Source organism: Phyllosticta citribraziliensis (assembly GCF_038025025.1).
Source record: "Phyllosticta citribraziliensis strain CPC 17464 chromosome Unknown J3D65scaffold_7, whole genome shotgun sequence".
Classification (NCBI taxonomy): domain Eukaryota; kingdom Fungi; phylum Ascomycota; class Dothideomycetes; order Botryosphaeriales; family Phyllostictaceae; genus Phyllosticta; species Phyllosticta citribraziliensis.
This window is the reverse complement of record NW_027117344.1, coordinates 182,127-205,672: the sequence shown is the minus strand read 5'-3', so window position 1 is coordinate 205,672 and position 23,546 is coordinate 182,127. Positions and strand designations below refer to the sequence as shown.

General features: G+C 58.0%; 9 protein-coding genes across 9 annotated transcripts; 3 read left to right on the top strand and 6 right to left on the bottom strand.

The window, feature by feature from the left end:
* Nucleotides 1–4,140: 4,140 nt before the first annotated feature.
* J3D65DRAFT_603609 (uncharacterized protein) lies at nt 4,141–5,022 on the top strand (the record flags this gene model as incomplete). Its single annotated transcript, XM_066798222.1, has 4 exons — nt 4,141–4,180; nt 4,230–4,497; nt 4,559–4,621; nt 4,656–5,022. 4 exons carry the CDS (start codon nt 4,141–4,143, stop codon nt 5,020–5,022), a joined length of 738 nt encoding a protein of 245 aa, XP_066654220.1.
* An 848-nt stretch (nt 5,023–5,870) lies between these two features.
* Nucleotides 5,871–8,367, bottom strand: J3D65DRAFT_389155 (major facilitator superfamily domain-containing protein). The gene is made up of 11 exons (XM_066795838.1): nt 7,988–8,367; nt 7,916–7,927; nt 7,742–7,834; nt 7,640–7,692; nt 7,472–7,589; nt 7,290–7,412; nt 7,199–7,240; nt 7,119–7,149; nt 6,824–7,069; nt 6,481–6,760; nt 5,871–6,353 (listed from the first exon to the last, which is right to left on the bottom strand). Exons 1-11 carry the CDS (start codon nt 8,167–8,169, stop codon nt 5,998–6,000), a joined length of 1,536 nt encoding a protein of 511 aa, XP_066654219.1. The 5' UTR covers nt 8,170–8,367; the 3' UTR covers nt 5,871–5,997.
* Nucleotides 8,368–9,312, bottom strand: J3D65DRAFT_389154 (uncharacterized protein). Its single transcript, XM_066795837.1, has 2 exons — nt 9,250–9,312; nt 8,368–9,190 (listed from the first exon to the last, which is right to left on the bottom strand). Exon 2 carries the CDS (start codon nt 9,031–9,033, stop codon nt 8,566–8,568), a length of 468 nt encoding a protein of 155 aa, XP_066654218.1. The 5' UTR covers nt 9,034–9,190; nt 9,250–9,312; the 3' UTR covers nt 8,368–8,565.
* Nucleotides 9,313–10,874: 1,562 nt separating this feature from the next.
* Nucleotides 10,875–11,411, bottom strand: J3D65DRAFT_668282 (uncharacterized protein; the record flags this gene model as incomplete). The annotated part of the gene is made up of 2 exons (XM_066803105.1): nt 10,875–11,335; nt 11,396–11,411. 2 exons carry the CDS (start codon nt 11,409–11,411, stop codon nt 10,875–10,877), a joined length of 477 nt encoding a protein of 158 aa, XP_066654217.1.
* Nucleotides 11,412–11,572: 161 nt separating this feature from the next.
* On the bottom strand, nt 11,573–12,682 carry J3D65DRAFT_626290 (uncharacterized protein). Its single transcript, XM_066800425.1, has one exon. The coding sequence runs from the start codon at nt 12,501–12,503 to the stop codon at nt 11,919–11,921; it is 585 nt and encodes a 194-aa protein (XP_066654216.1). The 5' UTR covers nt 12,504–12,682; the 3' UTR covers nt 11,573–11,918.
* An 89-nt stretch (nt 12,683–12,771) lies between these two features.
* J3D65DRAFT_603605 (uncharacterized protein) lies at nt 12,772–13,488 on the bottom strand (the record flags this gene model as incomplete). The annotated part of the gene is made up of 1 exon (XM_066798221.1): nt 12,772–13,488. One exon carries the CDS (start codon nt 13,486–13,488, stop codon nt 12,772–12,774), a length of 717 nt encoding a protein of 238 aa, XP_066654215.1.
* A 2,559-nt stretch (nt 13,489–16,047) lies between these two features.
* J3D65DRAFT_626280 (uncharacterized protein) lies at nt 16,048–19,464 on the bottom strand. The gene is made up of 3 exons (XM_066800424.1): nt 19,063–19,464; nt 18,450–19,018; nt 16,048–18,406 (listed from the first exon to the last, which is right to left on the bottom strand). Exons 1-3 carry the CDS (start codon nt 19,256–19,258, stop codon nt 16,217–16,219), a joined length of 2,955 nt encoding a protein of 984 aa, XP_066654214.1. The 5' UTR covers nt 19,259–19,464; the 3' UTR covers nt 16,048–16,216.
* Nucleotides 19,436–20,532, top strand: J3D65DRAFT_389279 (uncharacterized protein). The gene is made up of 2 exons (XM_066795839.1): nt 19,436–19,583; nt 19,631–20,532. Exons 1-2 carry the CDS (start codon nt 19,572–19,574, stop codon nt 20,333–20,335), a joined length of 717 nt encoding a protein of 238 aa, XP_066654213.1. The 5' UTR covers nt 19,436–19,571; the 3' UTR covers nt 20,336–20,532.
* A 1,475-nt stretch (nt 20,533–22,007) lies between these two features.
* Nucleotides 22,008–23,401, top strand: J3D65DRAFT_626276 (uncharacterized protein). The gene has a single exon (XM_066800423.1). The coding sequence runs from the start codon at nt 22,457–22,459 to the stop codon at nt 23,207–23,209; it is 753 nt and encodes a 250-aa protein (XP_066654212.1). The 5' UTR covers nt 22,008–22,456; the 3' UTR covers nt 23,210–23,401.
* Nucleotides 23,402–23,546: the final 145 nt, after the last annotated feature.

The following is a 23,546-nucleotide window of genomic DNA, read 5'->3' as shown; positions in this document are numbered from 1 at the left end:
TTCTCTCGCTCTTTACCATGGCTCTCCCTGTCGATTTGTGTAAGTTTCCTGCTCTACTCTTGTACTCCCGAGCTTTACTGACGTCCAAACAAGTCGTCGAGCTTGATGACGCCTTGGACTTTGCCGGAGATCGCCTTGCTCCCGACCGCATGCGCCATTTTGCACTCCACTGGGCCACCAAGAGGCTGGAGTACCTGGGCATCCTCCTAGACGGTTACTCGATTTGTAAGAACTTCCCAACCTTGCCCAATCTTCGCCCGCGCTGACTGGAGTGTGTAGACGACCACCACTTTGACCTTCGCACGCGTTTTCTCCACCACAACATGCCAGAGGAATGGAAGGACAGGTTTTGTCGCTTGATCTGGCTGTACTGGACCTTTCTACACCAGGGCATCTCTGCAGTCGTATTCGTACGTTGGTTCCATTCATTGCGTCTGGTCGGCCAACGGACTAAAGCTGACAACACTGAAAAGGAGTGAACCGGCCAGCCCTACGACATGGCCCAAATATCTGGAGATGGCTTCTTCATTGCTCACTGGCCCACACTGAGCGTATAACTTGTCGGCAGTGACCGGGAATGGGTGAAAGGGCGGAGTGGGAAGGACAAAACATCTGGGGCTTCAAACAGAAAGTATTCTGGTGCTTCTTTCTGCTCCTTTCAATGGACTACTTCATGACTGCTTCTTGTGAAACATGATGTCACCTTGTGACAGTAATATTTGGAAGTCCATGGCCGCCCTCCCCGCTGATCGAAGGCGATGTAGTCTTATATTAAGCCGAGTCCTTTTGCATTGACAACACGAGAATTCAACGTTGCTCCCGCGACCAAGTAGCGTGGAGCTGAGGACTGTGGTATCTCTCAAATAGGTTTCCAAGAGGCCAAACAGGCCCGTGTAAATTTCCAAGGCAATTCTACGATGTCGGCGGTCGGCGATTGGCGTGGGCTGGAAGCCTTCCTCGCTGGAGACTTCGGCGTTGGCATGCCACCGCCCGCATTGGTAGACAGCCCAAACATCCTGCCTGTTGTCACCAATCTTCATCTTCTCCACCAACTACCTCCCTCTACATTGAGCGTCATGGTGCTCTTCGCTGATGTGCCCACCCATCTCTGTGAGTTGTGTGTCCTTCCTGCGAGCCTTACTGACGCCGACGCAGGGGACGAGCTTCACCGAGTTCTCGACCATGTTGAGGATCAATCGCTTCCCGCCAACACCAGTCACGATGCTCTCGCATACGTGATACGGGCGTTAGCATTCCTTGGAAACCCGACAAATGAGGGAATCAATTCAGGCGAGTGCTTTCAAGCTCGGAGACCTTTGCCAATGCTGACCGGAGAAGACAATGCTTGTTCGATCATTTCGGGCCGCGCCCTTGACAACGACACGCCGGGCGTCTGGAAGCATGCCCATCGAGGCACAATGAGGCTTCCGTGGGCTCTGATCTCACAGGGCATCTCGGTCCTCTCTCGTAAGTGTGGTGCAACTTTTGAACCCTGAATACGCGTCCAAACTAACCACTGGAACAGCATCGGATGAATTGATCCTGGCGCACCCTTGAAGGTCTCAGGGACAGCATCTACCCTCACTCTTCCGTACCACAGGCAGGATGACGGCAACAACCATGGCTCAGCAGGAGGACAGGAGCGGAAACTTCTATCGTATGCAACCTTCTGCAAACGGCATTGGAAACTTCGTGCTCGCTTCTAAATAAAAGATGATTTCCTTTCTTCTAAAATTGAGTTGCACACTTCTTTCAATGAGGGTCTGTTCGGGTTTCAAGCGTCAATACGTTTGGCGACAAGCAACTTTTTCAAAAGCTCCGTAGGACCTGGTGGCTCGCTCCTCTCTTTGAATGGTGGAATAAATTTGGTCGAGGGCGGCGCAGGGCTGAATGCTCCCCAGGCGCGTGGCCCGCCGATGAAGAGGCTCTTGAAGCGGTGCGGCACAGCGGACGAATGCTCCCTGTGCGTTACTCGAGACTATTTCAGTCCTTCTTTAGCCTTTCGTATAGTCGCCCAGGTTATACATGAAAACCTCACAAGCAGAAGAATAGAGGGTGGTTTCTGACAGGCATTCTCAAGCCCGCTTTTACCGTGAAAACTGCGCCCGAGGAACTATCTTCCTCGAGTATAGCCATTGAAAAATGCAGGCGCTTAATGTACTGGATTTTGGCGAAAGTCTTGGCCGGCAGGTTAACACACTTTCGTCGCCGCAGAAAGCTTCGGCGTTGGCATGCGCCCACCTGATAAATACCTTCCCACCACCGCCCACCACCGCCAAAAACCTCTCATCCTGTCGTCTCCACACAGCTCCCCAGCGAAAATACACTCAACAGCAACCATGGCTCGCTTTCAGAAGGTTGATCCCTGCGTCTGTAAGTCTCTCATGTCGCCCTACTGCCCCGGAGCTCCACTGACAGCCACACAGGGGACAAAATCGACCGCGTGCTCCTTTTCGCCGAGAATGCCGGCCCAAACTGTGGTGCCATCCGCTTCCAGGCCCTCAGGTGGGTTTGTCGGAAGCTCGGTGCCCTCCGCTTGCCGCTCAATCAAGCCGCCCCTCGTAAGAACTTTCGCCAAAACCCCCCTCGTGCTGAGTGTCGATACTGACTCATCGGAGACGAAATGTTCCCTTGCCTGGCTCACCGACTCTCCGACCCCGATACTCCGGAGTCTTGGAAGATTCGCTGCCAGCGCGCCAGGCGTCTCGGAGTCGCCCTGATCTTCCAGGCAGTTGCACAGAGCGGTAAATCATTCGGTCGTCAGCCCTCTTCGACAGCTTGAAGCTAACGGTTCTGCCAAAGATTTGTCCACCAAAGAGTCTACACCGTTGGCTCTTTCATGCCGGACGCACCACTGATGGTTGATTCTGCCCTCTTTCCGCTTGTCCATCAGTCCTCTCTTGAATTTTACCACTGGGAGGCGTCCAATAACAAATCGGGGATTCTTCTCAAGAGATACACTTTCACACGGATCTGGCATCAATGGAATTCTGGGAATGGCGAATGGGCACTCCTTTTTTACACTTTGCCTCAACGCAAACATACTCATTCACTGCTGCAATTGAGCTTCTCTCCGCTTCTAGACGTGCTCTTTGACCTCAATCAACCTCTTCTACTAGTTTCTGGACCATTTATCGTCGTATTCATGCTTTTTTGTTCAACCATCGTCATTTGCTTACTGCAGCTTCAGCTGCTGGTGCTGAACCGCCGCGCCGCCCTTCAGGTCCTCCTGCTGAAAGCCATCACATGCCACAGAATCGCTCTCAAGCAGTGTCAAGGGCTTTTTCGACCCTTCTCCTTGCGTACCAGGTTTGAACTGCAAGCGAAAGATGGTGAAGTTTGGCAGAAAGGGACAATTCGTCGTATTCTGACCATGTTCCGTTGTTTTCAGGGACGAATCAAGCGCAAATCTCAGGAAAATTCCAAGTACCTGTTCTTATGCATCCTCACTCCCCGCCACGTTTAGGCAGCGTTCGTTCCTGGGAGTGTCTGGGTCCTGACGCGTAAGTGATCGAACCCATCCTGCCAGGCCCTTTCAAGCGATCTTAGTCAACGCAAGAAGCAAAGCGGAAAATCAGTTGTTCAAGTAGGCCGTACAGACACCCAGTGGTACGGATCGACTCTGCTTCTGCGTCTCTACGCTCAGCCTTTGGTGGATGGAAGCTGTCCAGCTTCGAGGGCGGGAGGATGAATTCCAGGACAACGACCTTTCCAAATAAACCCTTTGTCTACTCTTTCTGTTCAGAAACAATGTACCTTGTATAACACATAGAACTTTTGCTCGTTAAGTGAGGGCAGTGTTGGCGTTTGCGCTGGGTCGGTGCGAGCGGGTATCGGCGAGGGGCCAACCAGTCGAGTGTCAATTCCCTTGGAAAGTGTTAATTCTTTGCGAGATGTTCATTGTTCCCTGGGTGCGCGTGCTTGCCGCCCGTTGCCTGTCGGCATCAGCGCGCACCACGGTACTGCTCCGCAGATATCTAGTCCAACATCGCGCCCTGATCCAAACATCAACAACGCACTTCGCAAAAACCACTCCTTCCACCGCCCGCGATCTATACACGGTGACCAATCACCAAAAGCTCGCTTTCTTGATTCGCGATCTCTCTACCCAGCCTCCGCTTTCATATCTACTCCGAAGCCATGGTGTACTGGGACGTCATCAACCCCAAGGAGAGCATGTGTAAGCTTCACGTCCGCTCCCAAGACCAACAATTCTAACTCTCCGCCAGGGACCTTCATCGACTTGCTTCTCGGCAAGGCGAGCAACACACACCTGCTCTGGGACATCCGCTGGGAGGCATACGAAGACACAATCGAGGAGCTCTACTGGCTCGCCACGATGTGGAAGCCGCACGTCAACAAGGACACGGACAAGAAAGACCACATCAACGAGTGTGTGCACGGAGCGCGCATGCCAGGGTCGTGGGAGGAGCGCTACGACAGGATGACGGAGGCGTTCTATGAGCTGGTGGAAGAGAAAAAGCGCGAGGAGGAAGAGTAAGTTGGTCCCGGCCTGTGAGATTTGGGAGAGCGCGTTGAGCTGACAACTCTGGCGAAGGGCGGAGCGAAGGGCGGCTTTCACGGGCGAGGACACAGTCGTGATCTCCGACGATCCCTTTCTGTGAGGTCTCTCGCCGCCTTGCAGAGGACCGGAGATGGTGTTGCGGCATTTCCAAAATCGACGCAAAGGTGCTGCGCGCAGACCTCGACACGGCCGAGCGTATGGATGATTTCAAAAACCCGGGTAGCAGCTTGCAGGTTCTCACCACACTTTACGACGTCTCGTCCGTGGGTATCGACACGGATAGCGCCTGCGCGACCGCGCCTCATCAGTTCGCCGCACATCGACCATCTTGCGCTGTGAGAACGGTCTCCCTCGAGGTACTGATCCCGGTAAACAACGCCGAGATCCCAGAGGCCAGCCATGCGATTCAAAAGATCACCGTCGCTCGGCGTCGTGGACCCGCCGCACGCCAGCTACAACCATCCAGACGAATGCTCCTTGGTCGTCCACGGTCATAATTTTGCGGCCTCTCAAAGACAGGGTTGGCGGCAACTAACAGCAGTATCAATAGCACTCAGGATAGCCGTCCAATGGAGTCTTCAGTCCTTGCTTCTTTTTTATGAGCGAATGATCAGGGCGACCACGGCGCCGATTGGTTCATCGGAAGTGCGAAGCACCCGGAGCCGGAGATTCTCTGTCGCCAGCCAAAACCCGCATGGAGAAAATCGAGTACGTCGGCTTTGGCTTGCAGGAGTCGCGGCAGCTCCTGCGGAGGATCAAGACCACGGTGCGGTTTGGATGGACGCGAAGCTCGCATGTGCGCGACTTGTGGGACCAAGACAGTCCTCTTGTCTTTGCTTTGTGTTGTCTCTGCAGCTGCGCCGCGCCCGGGACGGGCGTATGTACACTGAAGCGGACCTTCGGCCCTACTGCACCGCGCCAAACTTGACGGAGCACGACAACACCCGCATATCGCCGCGCGTCCGGGCATCTGGTCGAGACTTGACGCCTGAAGCTCTCCCGTAATTTCGAGGCGAGACAGAGTCGAGGCCTTGTACAGGAAGGCAAGTGCAGAATCATAGTAAGGCGCAGGCGCGGGAGGAAGGACGGGCGAAAGGAAATTGGTGGAACGCAACAGCGCGACCAAGGAGCATTCATGTACAAGCATTATCAATGGAATAGGAGCGTCTAGCCACTTTTCTTCCGCGGCCGTGACAAAATCCACCCAAGCTCTTGCCATAACCACCCCCCTGCTGACGCGCAATGAAATCGTATCGTATCATATCATATCTTGCCACCGTACGCCCGCTGACCCCAAAAGCAACAGGCCGTCGTCTACGTAAGAGAAAACAGAACGTCTAGCTGTACTTACAGAGAAAATCTGCCTAAAGCAAAAAGCCAAAGGGGGCTGAAAGGCAAGAAGGCCAACCCGGGCAGTCGAGGCAAAGCGGCAGACCGGCTCTGGCTCTGCCCTCGCACACCTCCCAATCCGCCTATGGGATATACCTAAACCTGGGATGCCGATGGCCCAGCAACAACTCCAGCCTCTCCCTCTCTGCACCACCACCACCACCACCAGCGCCAACGCCCTCACCCCCATCCAGCTCCTTCTCGAGCCGCCCGTCGCGGCGGCCCTTGCTCCTTGCGCCGTTCTCGTAGTGCACGTACGCGATGCCCGTGAGCGCCGTCGCGACGCTGAGCGCGCTGACGGCCAGGTTGACGGCGTGGCCCTGCGTGTAGGAGGGCGCGTTTTCGGGCAGGTACGTCCACGTGGCCGTCAGCGCGGCGAAGGTGCCGAGCACCGTGATGTAGCCGCCGGCGACGGCGCGGACGGCGGGGCTGGCGACGTCTGCGGGGTGGCGCGAAGGAGGTTAGTTGGACAGACGCGGTGGGTACGTCGGTGTGGCGGCTTGGGAGGTTGGATACATAGGATAGGAGAGGAGAGGAGAGGAGAGGAAAGGAGAGAAAACACGCACTGTTGAGGCCCCAGCACAGGTAAATGATGCCGGCGGAGGGCAGCCCGCTGGCCGCAAAGAACATGGCCATGTACTTGTACTTGACGCTCGGCGACGAGACGAGGACAGAGAAGCCGACGACGCCGAACAGGGCGAGCGGCACGATGAAGACGCCGCGGCGCCGCATGCGGTCGCTGAAGAAGGCGAACACGATGGCCGTGAGCCAGCCGAAGACGAACGGCGGCACCGTCATGAGCTGCGCCTTTGTCGACGTCCAGCCCAAGTTTCGCAGGATGGCGGGCTGCGTCGTGTTAGCCGCGGAGGACCCTGAAAACGATATAAGACATTTTTGGTTGTACTGTACCATGGAGAAAGCCAGGCTGTTGAGCGTCAGCGCCGAGCACATGAAGCCGACGGCGCAGATGGTCGTGTGGATGTTGCAGATGGCGGCTTTGACGTGGCGCCGCTCGACGGGCTCCATCCAGTCGATGCGGTGGTCCAGCAGCAGCCGCTCCGTCGCGATGTACCTTTCCCGCTCGTCGAGGAATTTGCACTGCATCGGGGTCGACACGAGGAAGAATATCGCTCCGATGCCCAGGAGCATGGTGATCTAGTCGGCTGGCGTCAGTGGGGCAAGGAGGCTGCGACAACATACTGACCAGCCCTTCGAAGAAGAAGATGTTGCGCCATCTGCCACGTCGTTAGCTGGAAGGAAGTGTTTTGGGCCAGAGATACTGACGTGTGGATCCGCATAGAGTCGACGCCCCAGCTCGGAATATTTCTGGAAACGTCAGTTCCACACTACTCTCCCGCATTCATCAGGCACCTACGAAAACCCCGAAGCGAGCAGACCACCAAAGCCGCCAGCCATCATGGTGGTAGCAATGAAGATGGAAACGCGAAAGAGATGCTCGGTCCTGCGGTAGAACAGGGAGAGGTAAAAGGCAAAGCATCTGCGGGATCCGGGTCAGCCCACAACCTGCGGTGCAGATGAGAGATGGGAGAGACTGACGGTATCACACCGCCTTCAAACCCGCCCAGGAAAGCTCTCGCCAGCATCAGGTCCGTATAATTCCTAACAAAGGCAGTGCACAGTGAGATCAATCCGAAGCCGATGAAGAGAAACGGAACTACAGATCCGAGTCAGCAGATACAGCTGCAAGAGAACGTGATAGCGTACTCCATATCGCGCCTCCTAACCGCTTCAGGAGAATGCTGCTCGGGATGTCGCAACTGCATTCTATTCAGCTGAGGACGCCCTCAAAGGAGACTGGGTACCAACAGGCCAAAGACCACGAAGAAGATGGTCAGCGCCCAGTTGAACTGATGGTCCCTGAGCTTCAGGTCCTCTTTCAGCCCCTCAATATACGCGTTCCTATCGCCAACACCCGAGCGTCAACACGCCAACTCCTACACAAAGGAAGTATCCAAGATCAGGGAGCGAGGGCATTCATACCCGATATTTGCACTGTGTCACCAGTCAGCTTCCTCCTCCTGGACTGTCTTGACTCATCTGAGAGCAACTTACCGGTCCAAGAAGCAGAACAAGTACAGCACCGTCAGCAGCGGGATGAGATGCCAGTCGATCTTCCGCCTCACCGCTCGCTCCTCCTCTTCAGTCCAGTCCGGCACCACGGCGCCGACGCTCGAGCCCGTCGACGCCTCCTCTGCGCCCTTGGGCGGCAGGACGTCTTCGTTCGTTTCCCCCATGACTGGCAGAGCTGAGCAGCGCAAACGGACTGTTTCACGGTGAACGTGTGCGCAGACAAATCCCAAGCTCTTTCTTTCTTTCTTTCTAACCGCGACGGAACGGTGGAACAGGCTGGTTGGACGTGATGAGACCTCGTCGATGAAGACTGCCAAACAAACCGCTCGGCTCAGGATCCAGACAGACAGCCAGCCAGACCCACGAGCGGGAGGGAAACGCCCGTGCTAAAGAAGAGCCACCGCTGCAACCCAAGACCCGCTACAACTGCCGCGCGCCCGCGCGCGCAACCCACGATACAAGGCGCGCGGCGCGGCGCGACGCCCTCCGTTCAGGCAATCCATGCGCGCGACAGCCGGTGAGGCAGCCAGCGAGCCAGCAGAAAACCAACTCTAGCAAGACTAGCACGCATGCGCCGACCCACGCCTCCAGTTCTGGCATGCGTGCCAAACCAAACCAAACCAAACAGACCGGCCCCAGCAGCAGTAGCAGCGAAACAAGAAGAAGCCAAGCGCGAACTTGCGCAGCTCGTCGTGGGTTGTTAGATTTTCTGGCGGGCGGGGGGGGAGGCGCGGCGGCATCCCTGTTCGCGGGTGCGTCGAGGTGGTTGAAGAGGGTAAGCTTAACGCGAAGCTTGAAGCTTGCTCGAGTGGGCGGGGGGTCACTTGCTGGTTTGGTGCTCTGATTGATGGGTCCGGCGCGTCTCCGCGGCGGCGGGAATGTTGGCTCGTTGTGGTCTTCGTAGCTGTTGTTGTTGTTGTTGATGTTGACGCCAGAAAGCTGACAGACTGACGGCGCGCGTCTAATTGCCGGTGAAGGAGACAAATGGAAAGTAGCAGAAGTGAGCAAGCACCCACGCACCCACGCATCCACGCAAAACGCAGCCAAGCAGCGCCGCCTCGCGCGCCAGTGTGCGAACTGTGAGACAGACAGACAGAAAGAGACAGATCAGAGCGCGACCAATGGCTTGTCACGGACGGCGTACCTGCGCGCGTACAGGGGAAGACAGACGGGTGGCTTGGTTACCTAGTTAGCTAGTTAGCTACGCGCGCAGAGAGGTAGATAGATGGACAATAGATACATACCTAGGCGCGTAGCCACGACGGGGACGGGCACGAAAGCAGGCGAGCAGGTAAAGCTATGAGGCGGTCTGCCATACACGTAGAGTAGAGTAGCGTGGAGTAGTGTAGTGTAGTGTAGTGTCCTCCAGACCGCTCCGCTCCTAACCACAGATTAGCACGCAGCCTTGTTTCCGAGGAGTACGGTAGGAGTAGGAGCTGACGATAGAAAGACTACCTATACAGCTGAGCTCACCTTCCACCCGCCCTATTCAAGCTTTTCCGGCGCCTGCTTGACTGACAGCTTAGGTTGACAGCTTGGCGGCCTGTCAGATGCAAGTCCAAGATAGGCAGGGATGCCGTGGCCAGCTACGGCGCGGGAGCTTCAACACTTACTTACCCTACCCATTTCACCTACCCTGCCTACTTGCCTACTTCACCTACTTCACCTTGCCGAAAGAAGCAACGATGCCGCTTAGCTCACCACTTTTCCCTTTTCAGCTACAATCGGCGCCTCCGCCCCGGCGCACCGCATCCGCACCGCGCGCGCTGATAGGACGGCTTGGCGCGCCGAGGCGCGCTACCACGCACCTACTTACCTACTTGGTTATAAGAAAGGAGCTAGCGTGGCGGCAAGATTATGCACGTCGAAGCCGAGTAGGCCTGTCTGTAGGCGGACAGTGGCTTGGCGACGCGAGACCCTTGGGCAGTGTTATGCTGCTGCTGCTGCTGCTGCTGTCGCTATTGTTTCGACGCAGGCTGAGTGAGGTGGACGACGAGAAAAGAAAGGGAACTCAAGGAGAAAGGAAAGAGGATTGGAAAAAAAGAAGGAAGAGCGAAGATCCCCTGGCTGGCTGGCTGGCTGGCTGGCTTGCTTTTGATGATAGAGGCATGCAAGCAGCATGCGCGCTACCTACATATGCTGGCGGGTCGATGCTGCGAAAAGAGAGGATGATGGGAAGGCTGCAATACCATCAGTTGATGTAAGATGAGGGACAGAGAGAGATTATAGCTGCCGGCATACGTACCTTTTGCATAGTACAGTAAATGGCGAGCAGCAGCAGCAGCAGCAGCAGCAATGGCGCGCTGCACTTGGCAACAGATCGACAAATGGACAAAGAGAAGAAAAGAAACAGAAGAGCCCCAACGAGCCAACCCAACACCAAACGCCTTTTGCCCATCCATCCATCCATCATTCATCCTTGCACGCTCCCCGCTCGCTCGCTCGCTCGCTCGCGCCAAAAAACAAAACAAAATGATCTCATGAACTTGTTCCTCCAATGACGAGTGACGAATAGATCGTCGACGCGCTTCGATTGCTCCGTACGCCTGGTCCCTGGATGCAGTATCAGGTAGGTGGGTAGGTGGGTAGGTGGTTGGTCCAACATGACATGGCGGGCGGGAAAGAATGCCCCGGCAGGCGGAATGAGGGAATGCTGTAGGGAGCCATGGTGTGACAGCCCGGAGCCCGCACCGAGCCGTAGCTCCTCCGCCGTAGAGAAAGGTATGTACAGGGGACGGCGAGCGCCATCACCGAGCGCATGGAGCTCGACCTCGCCACCATTCCGCGAGAACCGAGTGGCTCGACGCCGCATGTTGCGCTCCAGTCCGTCCAGCAAGCTGAGCTGGCCTGCACGACGTCGGCCTACCACCTAGCCGAACGGCCACCGCGCCGACGGCGTGGCCGACGCGCGGGCGGCCTGCTGGCCCATCATGAAGGCGCGCGCCGTCTGCTCCTGCGCCTGAAAGCGGCCGTACTCGCCCTTCCACACGTCGACCCAGTACGTCAGGCCGCCGGAGACGTCGGCGACGGTCTGCTCGGCGCCGTTGCTCCACACGTACAGCGCGGCCAGCACGACGGCCGCGACGACGAGCAGCCGCACGGCCAGCGTGACCCAGAAGACGACGACGCCGTACAGCATTTTGAGGACTTGCAGCGACAGCCACAGAATGACGAGGAGGAGCGCGATCGAGGCGAGGTCCGGGTGCGCCGGGATGCGCGAGATGAGGGGCACGAGGTACGATTTGAGGAGCGAGAGGAGCATGGAGAAGGGCGCGGCGATGCCATTTTGCGACGAGTTGTCTTGCTGCGCCGTCAGGAACGCGGCCCAGTCTGCAGCGAGCGGGGGTTAGCGGAGGTGGGTGAGGCGGCGGCAGTGGGAGGAGAGCGTACCTTGGATGACGTCCATGGTGAGGATGGCGACGAGCACGAGCAGAGGAGGGACGGACAGCAGGCGGCGGTCGAGCTGCTAGAGGCTCAGCGACGGCAGGGAGGTAGCGTTGTTTGGGATGTGGTGTTTAGGATCGGCGGTGAGTGGATGGGAGCTCCCGTCGCCGTCGGAGGTGAGCCGTCGGGGTCGGGGTCGGGGTCGGGCTTGGCGCGCCCCTCCACTCCAAGACACTCTTTGTCGCAGCAGCTCAAAGGCATCCCAAGGCATCAAGTTGATCATTTGTTCTCGAACGCTCTCGTATCTCTTCGCTCAAAGCAAGCAGGCAAACAAGCACAAAGCCCTCCCTCCTGTGGTATCTCAAAGCAACCCGCCCGTCCAGACACGTCGACGCGAGAGCCGTTGCTCCCCGACATTTCTCGTTTTCTTACACAACGCCATTCAACATGATTGGGGAGGCTAATAATATGTACATTATAACATGAGGGTCGTGAGGTAGTGACTAGACTGTTCCGCCGGCGGACCTGGCTAGATCTTGTCAAAAGGGCTCGCCGTCTGCTGAAAGCCAAAGTCGAAATCCGACGCCTCCGACACGGACGGATGGTGCACTCGGGTGCTCCTGGCCGACGCCGAGTGCGTCCTCATGTGCGCGATGCCGTCCTTTTGCGAAAAGGGCGTCGGCGGCCGGTCGCGAAGAGACATGCTCGACATGTTGCGGACGTGGGCGGGCCGGACGCCGTTGGTGGTGGGGAGGGGCTTCGGGCGGTACGTGTACGCCGGCACGTCCTCGAGGTCCTTTTCGGTGATGATGAGGCTGTTGCTGGTGCGGCTCCGCCGGTTCTGCCGCGACGACGGCGGCATGCGCGTGAGGGCCGGGGGCGGCTTTTCTGGCAGGATGCTGTATTTCTCGCGCCATTGGATCTGCTTGCTCGGCCGCCTCCACGATTCGAATTCGGCGTCGTCCAGCGGCGTCACGGCTCTTGCGATGATGGAGCCGTTGGTCCTGCGTCGGTGGACGACGTAGGCGAAGACGCAGCCAATGACGAGCAGCGTCGCCGTCCCGCCGAGGACGGAGCCCAAGATGATGGCCAATTGATGGTTGCTCTGTCCCATGTCGATGAAAGGACAGGCAGTGACGGCGGCCGTCGTGCTCGGGTTATGGACCAGTAGAAATGGCTGCGACGGCCGGAGAGGTCCAAGGGAAAATCGGGTATGCAGGTAATGTCGACGATGTTCGGGGCCGTTGGAAAAGCACCTCAGTCGTGGTTCAGGCAGGACCAGGACCGGTCAGGACGGACGGGAGCGGAAAAAACAACGGCGACAGAGGATATTTCGACAAGCTGAAAAGCAGCACGGCCAATGGGGACGGGGTGGAGAGGAGTCATGAGATCGGGTGCATGGTGTCTGGTGGTACAATGGCGGCATGTAGGTATGATGAGAGAGAGCACGGCAGACGCGAGTAGAAAAGCAACGGAACGACTTGACTGGGGCGACGATCAGGTCCTTTTGGCCCGACGACGGCGCCGGCGACGATGACATATTCAAAGTGCGGTGAGGGTATTGGCACGGTCAATGAATGGCAAAGGTCAGCGCGTTCCTGATGCGCACGACAGACGGGAGAACGTGCTTGTGGTCGACCGACTCCAATCAGAGCGGCCAAGGTGAGGTTGTCAATCTCAGGGGCTGCGCACACCAACGAGCCTTGGTTGTGCCTTGTACCTTGTGCCATGGGCGGCGGCCGGCTGGTTGCATGAGGGGGTGGGCGTGGGAGATGACGGATCGACTGCGATTCCAAAATCAGTCTGATGCCGTTGGTGGTTTGGGCAAGGCGTCCAGGACGGCATGTGGGTGGGAGGACCGAAGCGCGTGGTTCCGTGGGTGTGGTGGTGGTGGTGGTGGTGGTGGTGACGAGGAGCAGAGGCCAAAGAGCACACCTCACTGCACGCGAGCCGGGCTGGCTGTTCTTCATCCGCATCCCATCTTCTGTTCCTGGCCTCCATTGTCCTGTCCTGTCCTGTCCTGTCCTGTCGGCCGTCACGCGCAGCCCAGAGCAATGAAGAATGCACACCAGGCACCTCATGTTCCACAGCCAGCCCATTGTCCCATTTCCCCCCCATGACTCCCACCCCCGTGCAGATCGACCGTTGAGGGCACCGCCTCCGTCTCCGCGAGAGAGAGAATCAACTCGTCGGCCTCGCCCGCTTTGAGACGTCGCCACGAGGAATGTCTTTTAGATGAAGTCCCCGACGCCGCCCAATCACGGCCGCGGCGGATGACCTTGGGTTGGCACCGTCTCAAAGCGCGACTGTGACAAATTCTCAGCCCTGTGTCAGTCATGGCGAGTCGAACCAGACGGACCCTCTTTTATCTTCGTCTTCTTCTTCTCCATCTCACTTCGCAACTGCACGCACGATAAGCCGCTGCCCCCTTTCCGCCGGATCGTCGTAAGGGGGAACCCCCGAAAAAACTGAAGGTTAAGTCCGGGGTGCGCGACCAGGCGGTGAGGCGGTGAAAATCGTTGAGGCGGCACCAATCAGCATTCAGCAGTCGGCGTCGGGTTGCTTCTGTTAGCCGCGGGGGATGCGCCGCTCGGTGCTTGCCTGCCTGCCTGCCTGCCTGGATGCCTCAGCAGCGTCAACATCATCATCATCGTCCATTTATCTACCCCAGTAGGTATTCATATCGCACCACCACCCCCTGGCTAATTAACTCGGTCGACAGGAGGCGTCCGTCTGGCTGCCCGCGGTTTCTTCGTTCCCGTGCCTCCCCCTCCCGTCGTCTTCCCGGCGCAATCCCCGTCTCTCCGTCTCTCCATCACAGCGTCAAGGTCTCGAGCAACACCAGCAGGGGAAAGAGCAAGGAGACGAGGCGAGAATAGCCCATGACCTCGACGACTCTTGTCAGCAAATTGATCCGCCGCATCCAATCCAACCCAAGCGAGCCCACTCCGGACAAACCTCCGCCTCTTCCCTGTCCATCTATCTAAGCCACAGCCACGCCCCCGCCGGCCATCCAAACACCCGCCATCCGATCCGTCGACAATCTACCTACACCACATGCACGCGGACGCCCTCGCATCCAGAAGTCTCCACCCCTCCACCACTCCACCGCGGGACATCGCAGACCACGCCGTACATGAAGAAAAAGCAAACCAGCCCAAGCGGCCCCGCCCAAACCATGCCAACACCATCGGCTATGTACGTACAGGTATGTATGTATGTATGTATGTACGGAGCACTCGCACGCGTTCGCGCACCATGCCTGTCCTGTCTGCGCTCTCTCCACCTCGGACACCTCGCCAATCGCAATATCACCCCGGCAGCAGCATCGCCGGCCGGCGCTCTCGCCCGCGCGCTCGTCTATCTCGTTCCTGACTTGCTCTCTGTCGGTTAGCTGCTGCTGCTGCGCGTAGGTACGGTACTATGTTTTAATGTAAAGTGTGTGCTGTACATATGCGCGACACGCCCTGCCCTGCCTTGGCTTGACCTGCCCACGTTTTCCCTCTCTCCCCTGCCTCCCCCTGCCGCTTCCTCCGTCGATACACACTGTCCCGTACCCGGCGGCGATCAAACAGTACAGCCGAGATGCTGCGCTGCAATGCGCTGCGGCGCGTAACGAAGCGGGAGCAGTTGACTGCGGCCGGTTTTTGGTTGTGCTGCCATTCTTGGTCGTGGTGGTTTGAGGAGGCTCAGCGAGAGACGGGTTGATGTGCTCGAGGATGGGAATGGGTGGGAAGGGGTAGGGGCAGGGGGAAGGGGGAGGTCTGTCGTCGGCGGACAATAGATTTCGTGTTTGTTGATTGGACAGGTAGGGTTTCTTCATCAACTGCTACTCCCTTCCTCTCCCTCACTGTCCAAACTCTCTCCATCCTCAACCTCTCGCACCATCATCGCCTTCATCATCCCCACAAACCCCTCTTGCACAAGCCAAGGCGTGCTGTCTCTCTCTCTCTCGGAACACACGCAGCACATACCCTCATTTTGGCAGCCGTCACTCACGAGGGCTGTCCCACCCTCCGGCGCGCGTATACACAGACAGGCGGACGGAGAGATGCATTGACATCTAGCTTGTGCAACGACGCGCAGAGAACCAGAGGGAAGACTTTTATGTGTGCCGTGCGTATGTGTATGTGTCGGCTAAGAGAAAAGGAAGACCAAGAGATGTGAGGAGGAAGCAGCCCGGGCAAAGCACGCGAGAGAGAGAAAGGAAAGGACATGTAAAATTTCAGCCGAATGCTTCTGCTCTACTGAATACGGATGGATGAATGGACCAAGAGGTACCTAGGCGGATACCTGCTTGCCTGCTGCCTGCCTGTCATGCCGCACGCATCTATCCAGCCTTCGCCACCACCACCCGCCGCGCAGCAGGGCGACGACAGACTGACCGACAAATGCATTGGTGCGGCTGCGCTCACCCGCTCATCTGCCTCTCGCCCGCTCGCTCGCTCGCATGCCTACATACATACCTGTCTGCCGACAGACAGACAGACCTGTAAAACCCACGGCTTAACGCAGCAGGCTGGAATCGTCACGTCAGACAAAGCGCGGGGCCGACGGCACGCAAAGGCAGATGACCGAAAGCGGGCAGCGGTGGCCAAAAAGGGAATACGGAAGGAAGAGAGTGGCACAGAAAGTAGCCCTATGCGGAAGGGCGAGGATGGAAGAGGCATGTCGATGTGTTTTGTAGCTGCAGCCTTATGCGTAGACTATTGATTGGTGTTTCGCCTCACTATATTCTCGACCAACGGGCATGACCCGCTTCACCACCTCCGCTCGCTGCTCGCCGTTCCGGCTCGCCGCTCCGGCTCGCCGCTCCGGCTCAGCCCATCACAGCAAGCCCAGCTTGATCTTGCGCTTTCCCGTGCTCTCCTCAATCTGGTCCTGAATGCGCACCTTGACCTTCTGAAACAGCTCCAGCCGCACATCGCGCGACCCGCTCGTCTGCAAGACGTAATTCTCCGGGTCAAAGTCGGCCTCGGGCTCGGGCGCGGCCAGGTCGCGCAGGCGGATCAGGCTTTCGATGCCGAAGCGCGGGACGAAGACGACGACGCCGTTGCTGAAGATGCGCATGACGAAGCCGTCCTCGTCGACGACCTTGCCCTTGAGCGCCTGCCCCACAAAGTACTCGATGCTGGCCCGCCCCGCCAGCTGCGCGTTGCGGTGCCGCACGTTGATGTTCTTGCACACGCCCTCCAGCTTGCCCTTGCTGTGCAGGCTGGCGTCCAGCTGCTCGTACTCGATGGCCGCCGCCAGCTGCCGGTGCACTTCCAGGTCCGCGTACCGACGGATTGGGGATGTGAAGTGCGTGTAGATTTCGCTCGCGAGTCCGTAGTGCCGGAATTCGGGGTACGCTTGGCTGCCCGAGCAAAAGTACTCGGCCGCCATCATGCACCGCGTGGCCATGATGCGGACGAGCGTGTTGAAAAAGGGGTCGGCGGCGTCGACGCACGTGTCGAGCGAGTCGGCGAGGGCCTTGGAGCTGTCGACGCGCAGCTCCATGCCCTTCTTGACCTTGAGCTGGTTCGCGAGCTCCTCGAAATTGTTCCTGGGCGGCGCCGCGTGGCGGCGCAGGAGGGCCGTCTGGGGGAAGGATTCGTAGACCTTGCGCGCAACGCTGATGTTGGCGAGCAACATGAACTCTTCGACGAGCGAGTTGGTGTCCAACAGCCGCTTGGTCTGCACGTCGACCGGGTCGGATGTCTCGGACTCGGTCTGCACCTTGACCTCGGGGCTGGCCAGGTTCAGGGCACCAGCGTCGTAACGCTTCTGGCGGAGCTTCTTGGACAGCATCAGCAGCGTCCTCATGCCCTGCGTCAGCTCGTCTTGCTTTGACGCGTCATCGATGCGAATCTGCGCCTGCTCGTAGGAAAAGGCCTCTCGTGAGCGAATGACCGACTTGGTGTAGTCTGCCGAGACAATTTCTGCGTCTGGCGTAATCTCCCACACGGTCGAAAAGGCATATCGCTCGACGTACGGCTTGAGCGAGCACAGGTCGGTTCCGAGAAGCATGGGCAACATGTCGATGCGCTTGTCAACCAGGTAGACTGTGGTGCCTCTCATGCCCGCCTCCTTGTCCATGGCATTGTTTGGTTTGACGAAATGCGAGACATCTGCAATGTGGACCCCCACCTCGAAATTGCCGTTTGGCAGCTGCTTGGCGTGGAGAGCGTCATCGATATCAACACAGCCAGGAGGATCGATGCTGCATACGAGTAAGTCTCTCAAGTCGCGACGGCCTCTCCAACCAGGGTCGTCTTTGCTTTGCGGTACTCGCCAGTCGTGTCCCTCTGCCGGCAGGCAATCCAGGACACTTTTGGGGAAAGGTCTGTACTGGACGTCGAATTCGAGCAACAGCGCCTCTGTTTCGGCACCCTTCGACTCGAGCTCGCCGAGCGACCTCACAAAGTGACCCATGGGGTACCTCGACTCTCGATCCCAAGAGTCGATTGTGACCAACACTCGCTTGCCCAGCATCTCGCCCGCCTGTCGAGTGCGCACCCGAATCTTGGGGATGCGCTTGTCCATGGGAATGAGAAAGACTGTCTGCTGCGTGCGGCTCTGTTTTGCTGTCGACTTGACCGAATCTTTATCCACGTGGCCCACGTATTGCCGCCAATTCCTCTTGATGATTCCGACGACGCGAGCTGTTGGCTGTGGCCTGCCCTCGGCACTCTTGCCGTGTACTCTCTTGACCTCTTCTTGCAGCGCTCGCCTCTCGCGCTCCGTGACGACAGCCTCGCCCTCCTCCGCCTCGGCATTTTCGTTCCGATTGAGAGTCTCTTCTTCAATAATCTTGGAAGACGGAGCTTTCCACTGCTCCTTGGGCAGCACCTCGACAACCACGACGTCTCCCGACACGGCACGATTGCTGTTTTCTCTGCCGAGGACCAGAAGCGCCTTTTCAAAAGTGGACACGTGCACGGAGCCTTCTAGATAGTTGTAAGGAGAGACGTTGAAGATGCCTTGGTGCAAAGTTCCCGCTTTGACGCCAGTCATCATTTTTGAAATGGAGAAGTACTGCAAAAATTAGCGTCGCACAAGACACGCGGAAAAGACTCACCTCTGGGTAAAGCCACTCGCCCTGAGCCTGGCGGACTTCGCGTTGCTCCTGGCCTGCGGCCACCATGTCGAGCAGCTGGTCAGCATTGGGCAAGCCAGAGACGTACTCGGAAATGGTCAGGGCCGAAAGGGAATCGGCCTTGGCTTTGCGGAGGTTCTCCTTGTCGTCGGAGAGCATCACGATTGCGGGGCATTTCCTGCGGCCGCCAGTAGCCTGTTGGAGGTGGTCGTGATACCACTGCACGGCTCTTCTGACTGCGCGGTCATTGCGGTCGTTGATGCTTTCGCCCTCTTCCCGGGTGACGTACGTCTCTAGACGGAAGTCGTTGAAGAAGACGTAGAAGTGCTTGTCTTCGTTTTTGGTGAGACTGATGAGACGGTGGTAGAGAGGGAGTGATCTGTTTTTGACTTCTTCAAGCACAGTCTGCAAGACGATGACGTCGTGGAAGGCGGTTTCATTTTCAAAGAGGTCCATGCCAGTGAGGAAAGCGTTGGTGTCGGGGACTAGATAGTGGCCATTTGGAAATGATTTGGTGCCCGCGGGCCTCTCGGAGAGCACAAAGGGAGAGACTGCCAGGGATTAGATTCGAAACAAAAGCGAGCGGCAAACCCACTGTTGTTGTTGTAGTCCTTTGGCGCAGAATTGAGGCACGAAGTGCAAAGTTTCGACGAGCATGGGATATCTTGTCTGAGGTAGACCTCTCTCACGATTTTTTGGACTTTGCCGCTTCGGGTGGACCTGACGTAGACCTTGCTGGCCAGGTTGGACGCGGCAGCATCGGCCGCAAACGATCGCTTCAGGCTGGTCATGGCGGAGTGGCCGGTTATTTTGACGAGGTCGTCAAGGTGGGCCTGCGGTCCAGTGATGCGCCGGCTGTTGTTTGTGGTTGGAGCGCGTCGACTTTTCTGGAGGCGTCGCCCGGACGTGTTTGATCTGTTTGCACCGCTGACTCATCCTGCACGGCCGTGTCCGCCATCTCTCTTGGCCGCAGCTGTCGATTCAACACCAAGACGCGCCACACGTTGACAATCCCATCTGGCGCAGTACAGAATACCTCTTGCGAACCGCTGAGCCAGATCTACAAGCACACTCTCGCGCGTTCCTTGCGCCAAGCTCTGAACCATGGATTACCAGGTGCGCAACACCCTTCACTCGCAACAACACCTCTAACAGCTCTACAGAATCGCGCCGGCTCCAAATTCGGCGGCGGCGGCGTCGCATCGGCATCCGCAACCAATGCCGACCGTCGCGAGCGCCTGAGGAAGCTCGCCCTCGAGACCATCGACCTCGACAAGGACCCGTACTTTTTCAAGAACCATGTCGGAAGCTTCGAATGCCGTCTCTGCCTGACGGTCCACCAGAACGATGGCTCGTACCTCGCCCACACGCAGGGCCGCAAGCATCAGACCAACCTGGCACGCCGCGCCGCGCGCGAGCAAAAGGAAGGCCGCGATAAGGACGCGCTGATGCCAGGCATGGGGCAGAGCGCCGTGGCTATACGCAAAAACGTGGTCAAGATCGGGCGGCCGGGCTACAAAATCACCAAGATCCGGGACCCGCTGACGCGGCAGAACGGGCTGCTCTTCCAGCTGCAATACCCGGAGATCTCGGCGGGCGTGACGCCGCGGGTGCGCTTCATGAGCGCGTTTGAGCAAAAGGTCGAGGAGCCGGACAAGTCGTTCCAGTACCTGCTGGTGGCAGCCGAGCCGTACGAGACGTGCGCGTTCAAGCTGCAGGCGCGCGAGGTAGACCGCCGCGACGGCCGCTTCTGGTCGTGGTACGACGAGGACCAGAAGGAGTACTGGATCCAGATTCTCTTCAAGACGGAGCGCGAGGAGCGCTACAGCGGCGTGCCTGGCCTGGCGCCCACGGGGCCCCGCAAGTGAAACGAACCCTTTCTGCTCCGAGAGTCCGTCGTCTGCTTTTTTCTTTTCTGGCTAGGGCATGATGCCATGCGTGCATATCGCTCACATGGACGGCGTTGTTGGCTGGCTGGCGTTGGATCGAGGCGGTGCGTGGTGGCGCCCCGCGGCGTGGGAAACGAACCGTTCAACCAACGACCTCTACCTGTACTTTTCCCGGGTCCTCCCTCCTCTGACGGCGGTGGGCACGTCAGCATGGCTGCTGCACGTTACAAACACCCCTATCAAACGGCTCCGTAGCCCAACCGAACCTCTACTTTGCTTTTTCTGCACTCTCTCTCCCTCTCGAAATGTTTCTCGCTTGAACCGCCGCCGCAAGTCGCAACGCTCGACTCCCCGTCAGACGTCCTGTCATGTCTCAGCCCCCGCTGCAGAAACCCTTGACCGGTCGGTCCCTGTTTTCCAGTCTCTCTGCACTGCGGCGGCAGCACGCATGCACGACAGCTACATGTCCGCCTGCATCCATCCATCCATCCAATCTTATCTCTCGTCCGCTTGACGACATGACTACATACATGCCTCGCTGTCGTGCACACACGCGCGCACACGACGTCTGTCTCTTTTTCCGCCGGGCTGCACGGCCAGAGATAGAGTGCGCCGTGCGGCCTTGACCACTCACCCTACCAGCTACTCGGTACAGCTAGGCTAGACTGGGCCATCTCAAATCGGACGGACCTGCCCCGGGGGAGGGAGGGGGAGAGGGCGAGAGCGGGGGGCTTGCTTGTGCGGGCGGGCGCGCGGGCGCGTGCGCACGCCATTTGCGGCCATGTTTAGTAATTCGGTGTTCGGTATCTTAGTCAGAGGGTCTCTGATGCGGTAAGGCAGGTGGGTGGGCAGACAGTTGGGCAGTTGGGCAACGGGTGGATGGGGGAGTAGAAGGACTTGTAGTCTTGCGAGTAGGTAGGGGAGAGGGAAGATGCGGAATGGCAGTTCTGTGGATGATGAAGATGATGATGATGAAGAAGAAGTCTCATGAACCCGCCGCTCGCATGTCGCATGGCCTCGTGGTGTGTATAAGAAAGTATTATTCCGTCCCGCCCTTTTCTGCTCTGGAGCCAAAGAAACGTTTATCTATCTATCAATCCGCCTGTCTGTTTTTCTGTCCGCCAGCTATTCTTTAAGTCGTCCTGCCTGGCCTACACAACCAGCGAGCAGAGCAGAACGCAGAAGAGCGGTCGGTTTTGCAGTGTTGCAGTGTTGCAGGTAGGTGGGTAGAGAGAGAGAGAGAGAGAGAGAGAGAGAGAGAGAGAGAGAGCATGCCGTGCGACGCCTATCGCACACTGTATATAGGCGGGTGCGCTTGATTGAGAAGATGACAGGGTGAGAATGTAGAAGCGGAAGGGAAGAAAAGAAGGGCGCTGTACGTGGTAGACATACTCTCATGTGTGCCTCACAGACGGCCGCTCACTCTCATCATTCGTCAACAACAACGACGACGACAACATCGCCTCCCCACCAGCACCAACTACAGCCAGCCAGCCAGCCAGACGGATACCACGATGTCGTGCGGTGATGTCGTGCAGTAACGCCGTGCAGCCAGTGTCCGACGCGGCCTTTTTGGCGACCCTGACCCTCACACTGTCTACATACCTACGAAGCAGTCCGCCAGGCTAAACAGCGCCAACATTGAACAAGCGCTTCCGAGCGGCTGGGTCACTTTAGATCAGGGTGGATGGGGTGTGTAGGTTGACAGGTTCCCCCCGTACGTATGCAGGACACGCGTCGGCGCCAAAGCTAGTCAGGTCGCCAGCCATGTAGGCAGAACACACCACCACCTCGAACGGAGGGAGATGGGTGAGATGGTGGTGGGCGGGTGTGTAGCGCGCAGACGGGGGGTTCGTTGGCAGACCTACTTGCAAGGCACAGAGTGACGGATTGACAGACTGATGGATGGGCTAGCTATCTTGGCTGCTTTGGCTGCGGAGGGAGGGCTGACGGCTGGATGGGGGTCACACTGACATGACATCCAGGACAGAACAGAACATCAAGCTAGAGTAGAGCTAGGTGAGTACGTAGGTAGGTACCGGTGCTTTGCTTTGACTTGAGCTAGGGCAGGAACTTGGATGCTGGGGATGACGACAGGGGATGTTTTTGTGTGGGCGCGATGATGGTGATGGTGATGGGATGCGGTGGTTAGAGAGCTGTTCAGTGGAAGAAGGACGCATGAGAGAGAGAAAGATGGACGTCCGACAGCATAAACGACGTCCCAGGGCAAAGGAGAACGGAAGAGAAGAGAAGAGCAAGTCGTCAGTCGTCACGCCCGCAGGCAGCAAGCACATCGGCCAGTCCAGCAACCAGGCAATGCTCCGTCACCCTTGCCCAGCCCATCAACCAGCACAGCAGACAACTTTCCGTAGTTACCTACCCACCTGTACATACGTAGTCGGTTACCCAACTAGTCGACTCCAGCGGCGGCGAGTGACAATCAGTCTGCTAGCTAGTTACTGCAAACACACCGCCCATTTTGTGCGACGCGCAGGTGGCAGGGGGGAGGCAAATGCAGCAGCAGCCTGCGCCCTGAGACACGCAGATGGACAAACGACGCGCCCCCCTCCCTCCCTCCGCTCCCCAAGAGGCTTGACGGATTCCTTGACGATTACTGGATCAAGCACAGCCCAGCCCGGCCCAGCCCAGCCCGCCAACGGTGTGTGTGTGTGGGAGGGTGCCCAAAAAAGCATTCCCGGGTTTTCGGTAGTTCGTGGCGCGCAAGGAAGGAAGCAGCACGGAGGCGAAAAGGAAAAGCAAAGAGACGACCAGGGAGAGGCAACGACGAGAGAGAAGAAAAAGAGGCGCGACGGCCGGAGATGGCCGCCTCGTGTAGGAATATTGCATGGCTAGCGGTCCGTCGGCCGTCGGTCACGACCACAGCAGCAGCTGGTCGGGCCGGCCGAGATGAGATTCGATGACGGGATGGGGATGATGGATGGATAAAAAGGGGAGTGACCAACGAAAGTAACTGAGCAGTGGAGGAGAGTGGATTTTCTCTTGATCGCATCGCATCGTGTTTCCAAGAGGCTGGAAGGCAGCGCCCGTACCGGCGACTTGGTCAGATGACTGCAGGCTTGACATTCCTCTACGGTAGAGCGTCGATGCATGGTGGCCGAATCGAGAGAGCGGGCCCCCTCGTCTCGGGACGCAGCGAAGCAAGGCAAGGCAGGTCGGCAGGCAGGCAGGC

Bases quoted from the DNA above. Each gene is read 5' to 3' on its own strand.
- J3D65DRAFT_389155 (XM_066795838.1), bottom strand. From the start codon at position 8,169: ATGGGGGAAACGAACGAAGACGTCCTGCCGCCCAAGGGCGCAGAGGAG. The intron at 7,413-7,471 runs GTCAGTCTCTCC...CGGATCCCGCAG, and splicing joins TTTGAAGGCGGTGTGATACC to ATGCTTTGCCTTTTACCTCT. The intron at 7,070-7,118 runs GTCAGTATGTTG...CCAGCCGACTAG, and splicing joins TCTTCTTCTTCGAAGGGCTG to ATCACCATGCTCCTGGGCAT.
- J3D65DRAFT_389154 (XM_066795837.1), bottom strand. From the start codon at position 9,033: ATGCGTGGGTGCGTGGGTGCTTGCTCACTTCTGCTACTTTCCATTTGT.
- J3D65DRAFT_626290 (XM_066800425.1), bottom strand. From the start codon at position 12,503: ATGGGACAGAGCAACCATCAATTGGCCATCATCTTGGGCTCCGTCCTC.
- J3D65DRAFT_626280 (XM_066800424.1), bottom strand. From the start codon at position 19,258: ATGACCAGCCTGAAGCGATCGTTTGCGGCCGATGCTGCCGCGTCCAAC. The intron at 19,019-19,062 runs GTGGGTTTGCCG...AATCCCTGGCAG, and splicing joins AAAGGACTACAACAACAACA to TCTCTCCCTTTGTGCTCTCC. The intron at 18,407-18,449 runs GTGAGTCTTTTC...TAATTTTTGCAG, and splicing joins GCGAGTGGCTTTACCCAGAG to TACTTCTCCATTTCAAAAAT.
- J3D65DRAFT_626276 (XM_066800423.1), top strand. From the start codon at position 22,457: ATGTTTTTGTGTGGGCGCGATGATGGTGATGGTGATGGGATGCGGTGG.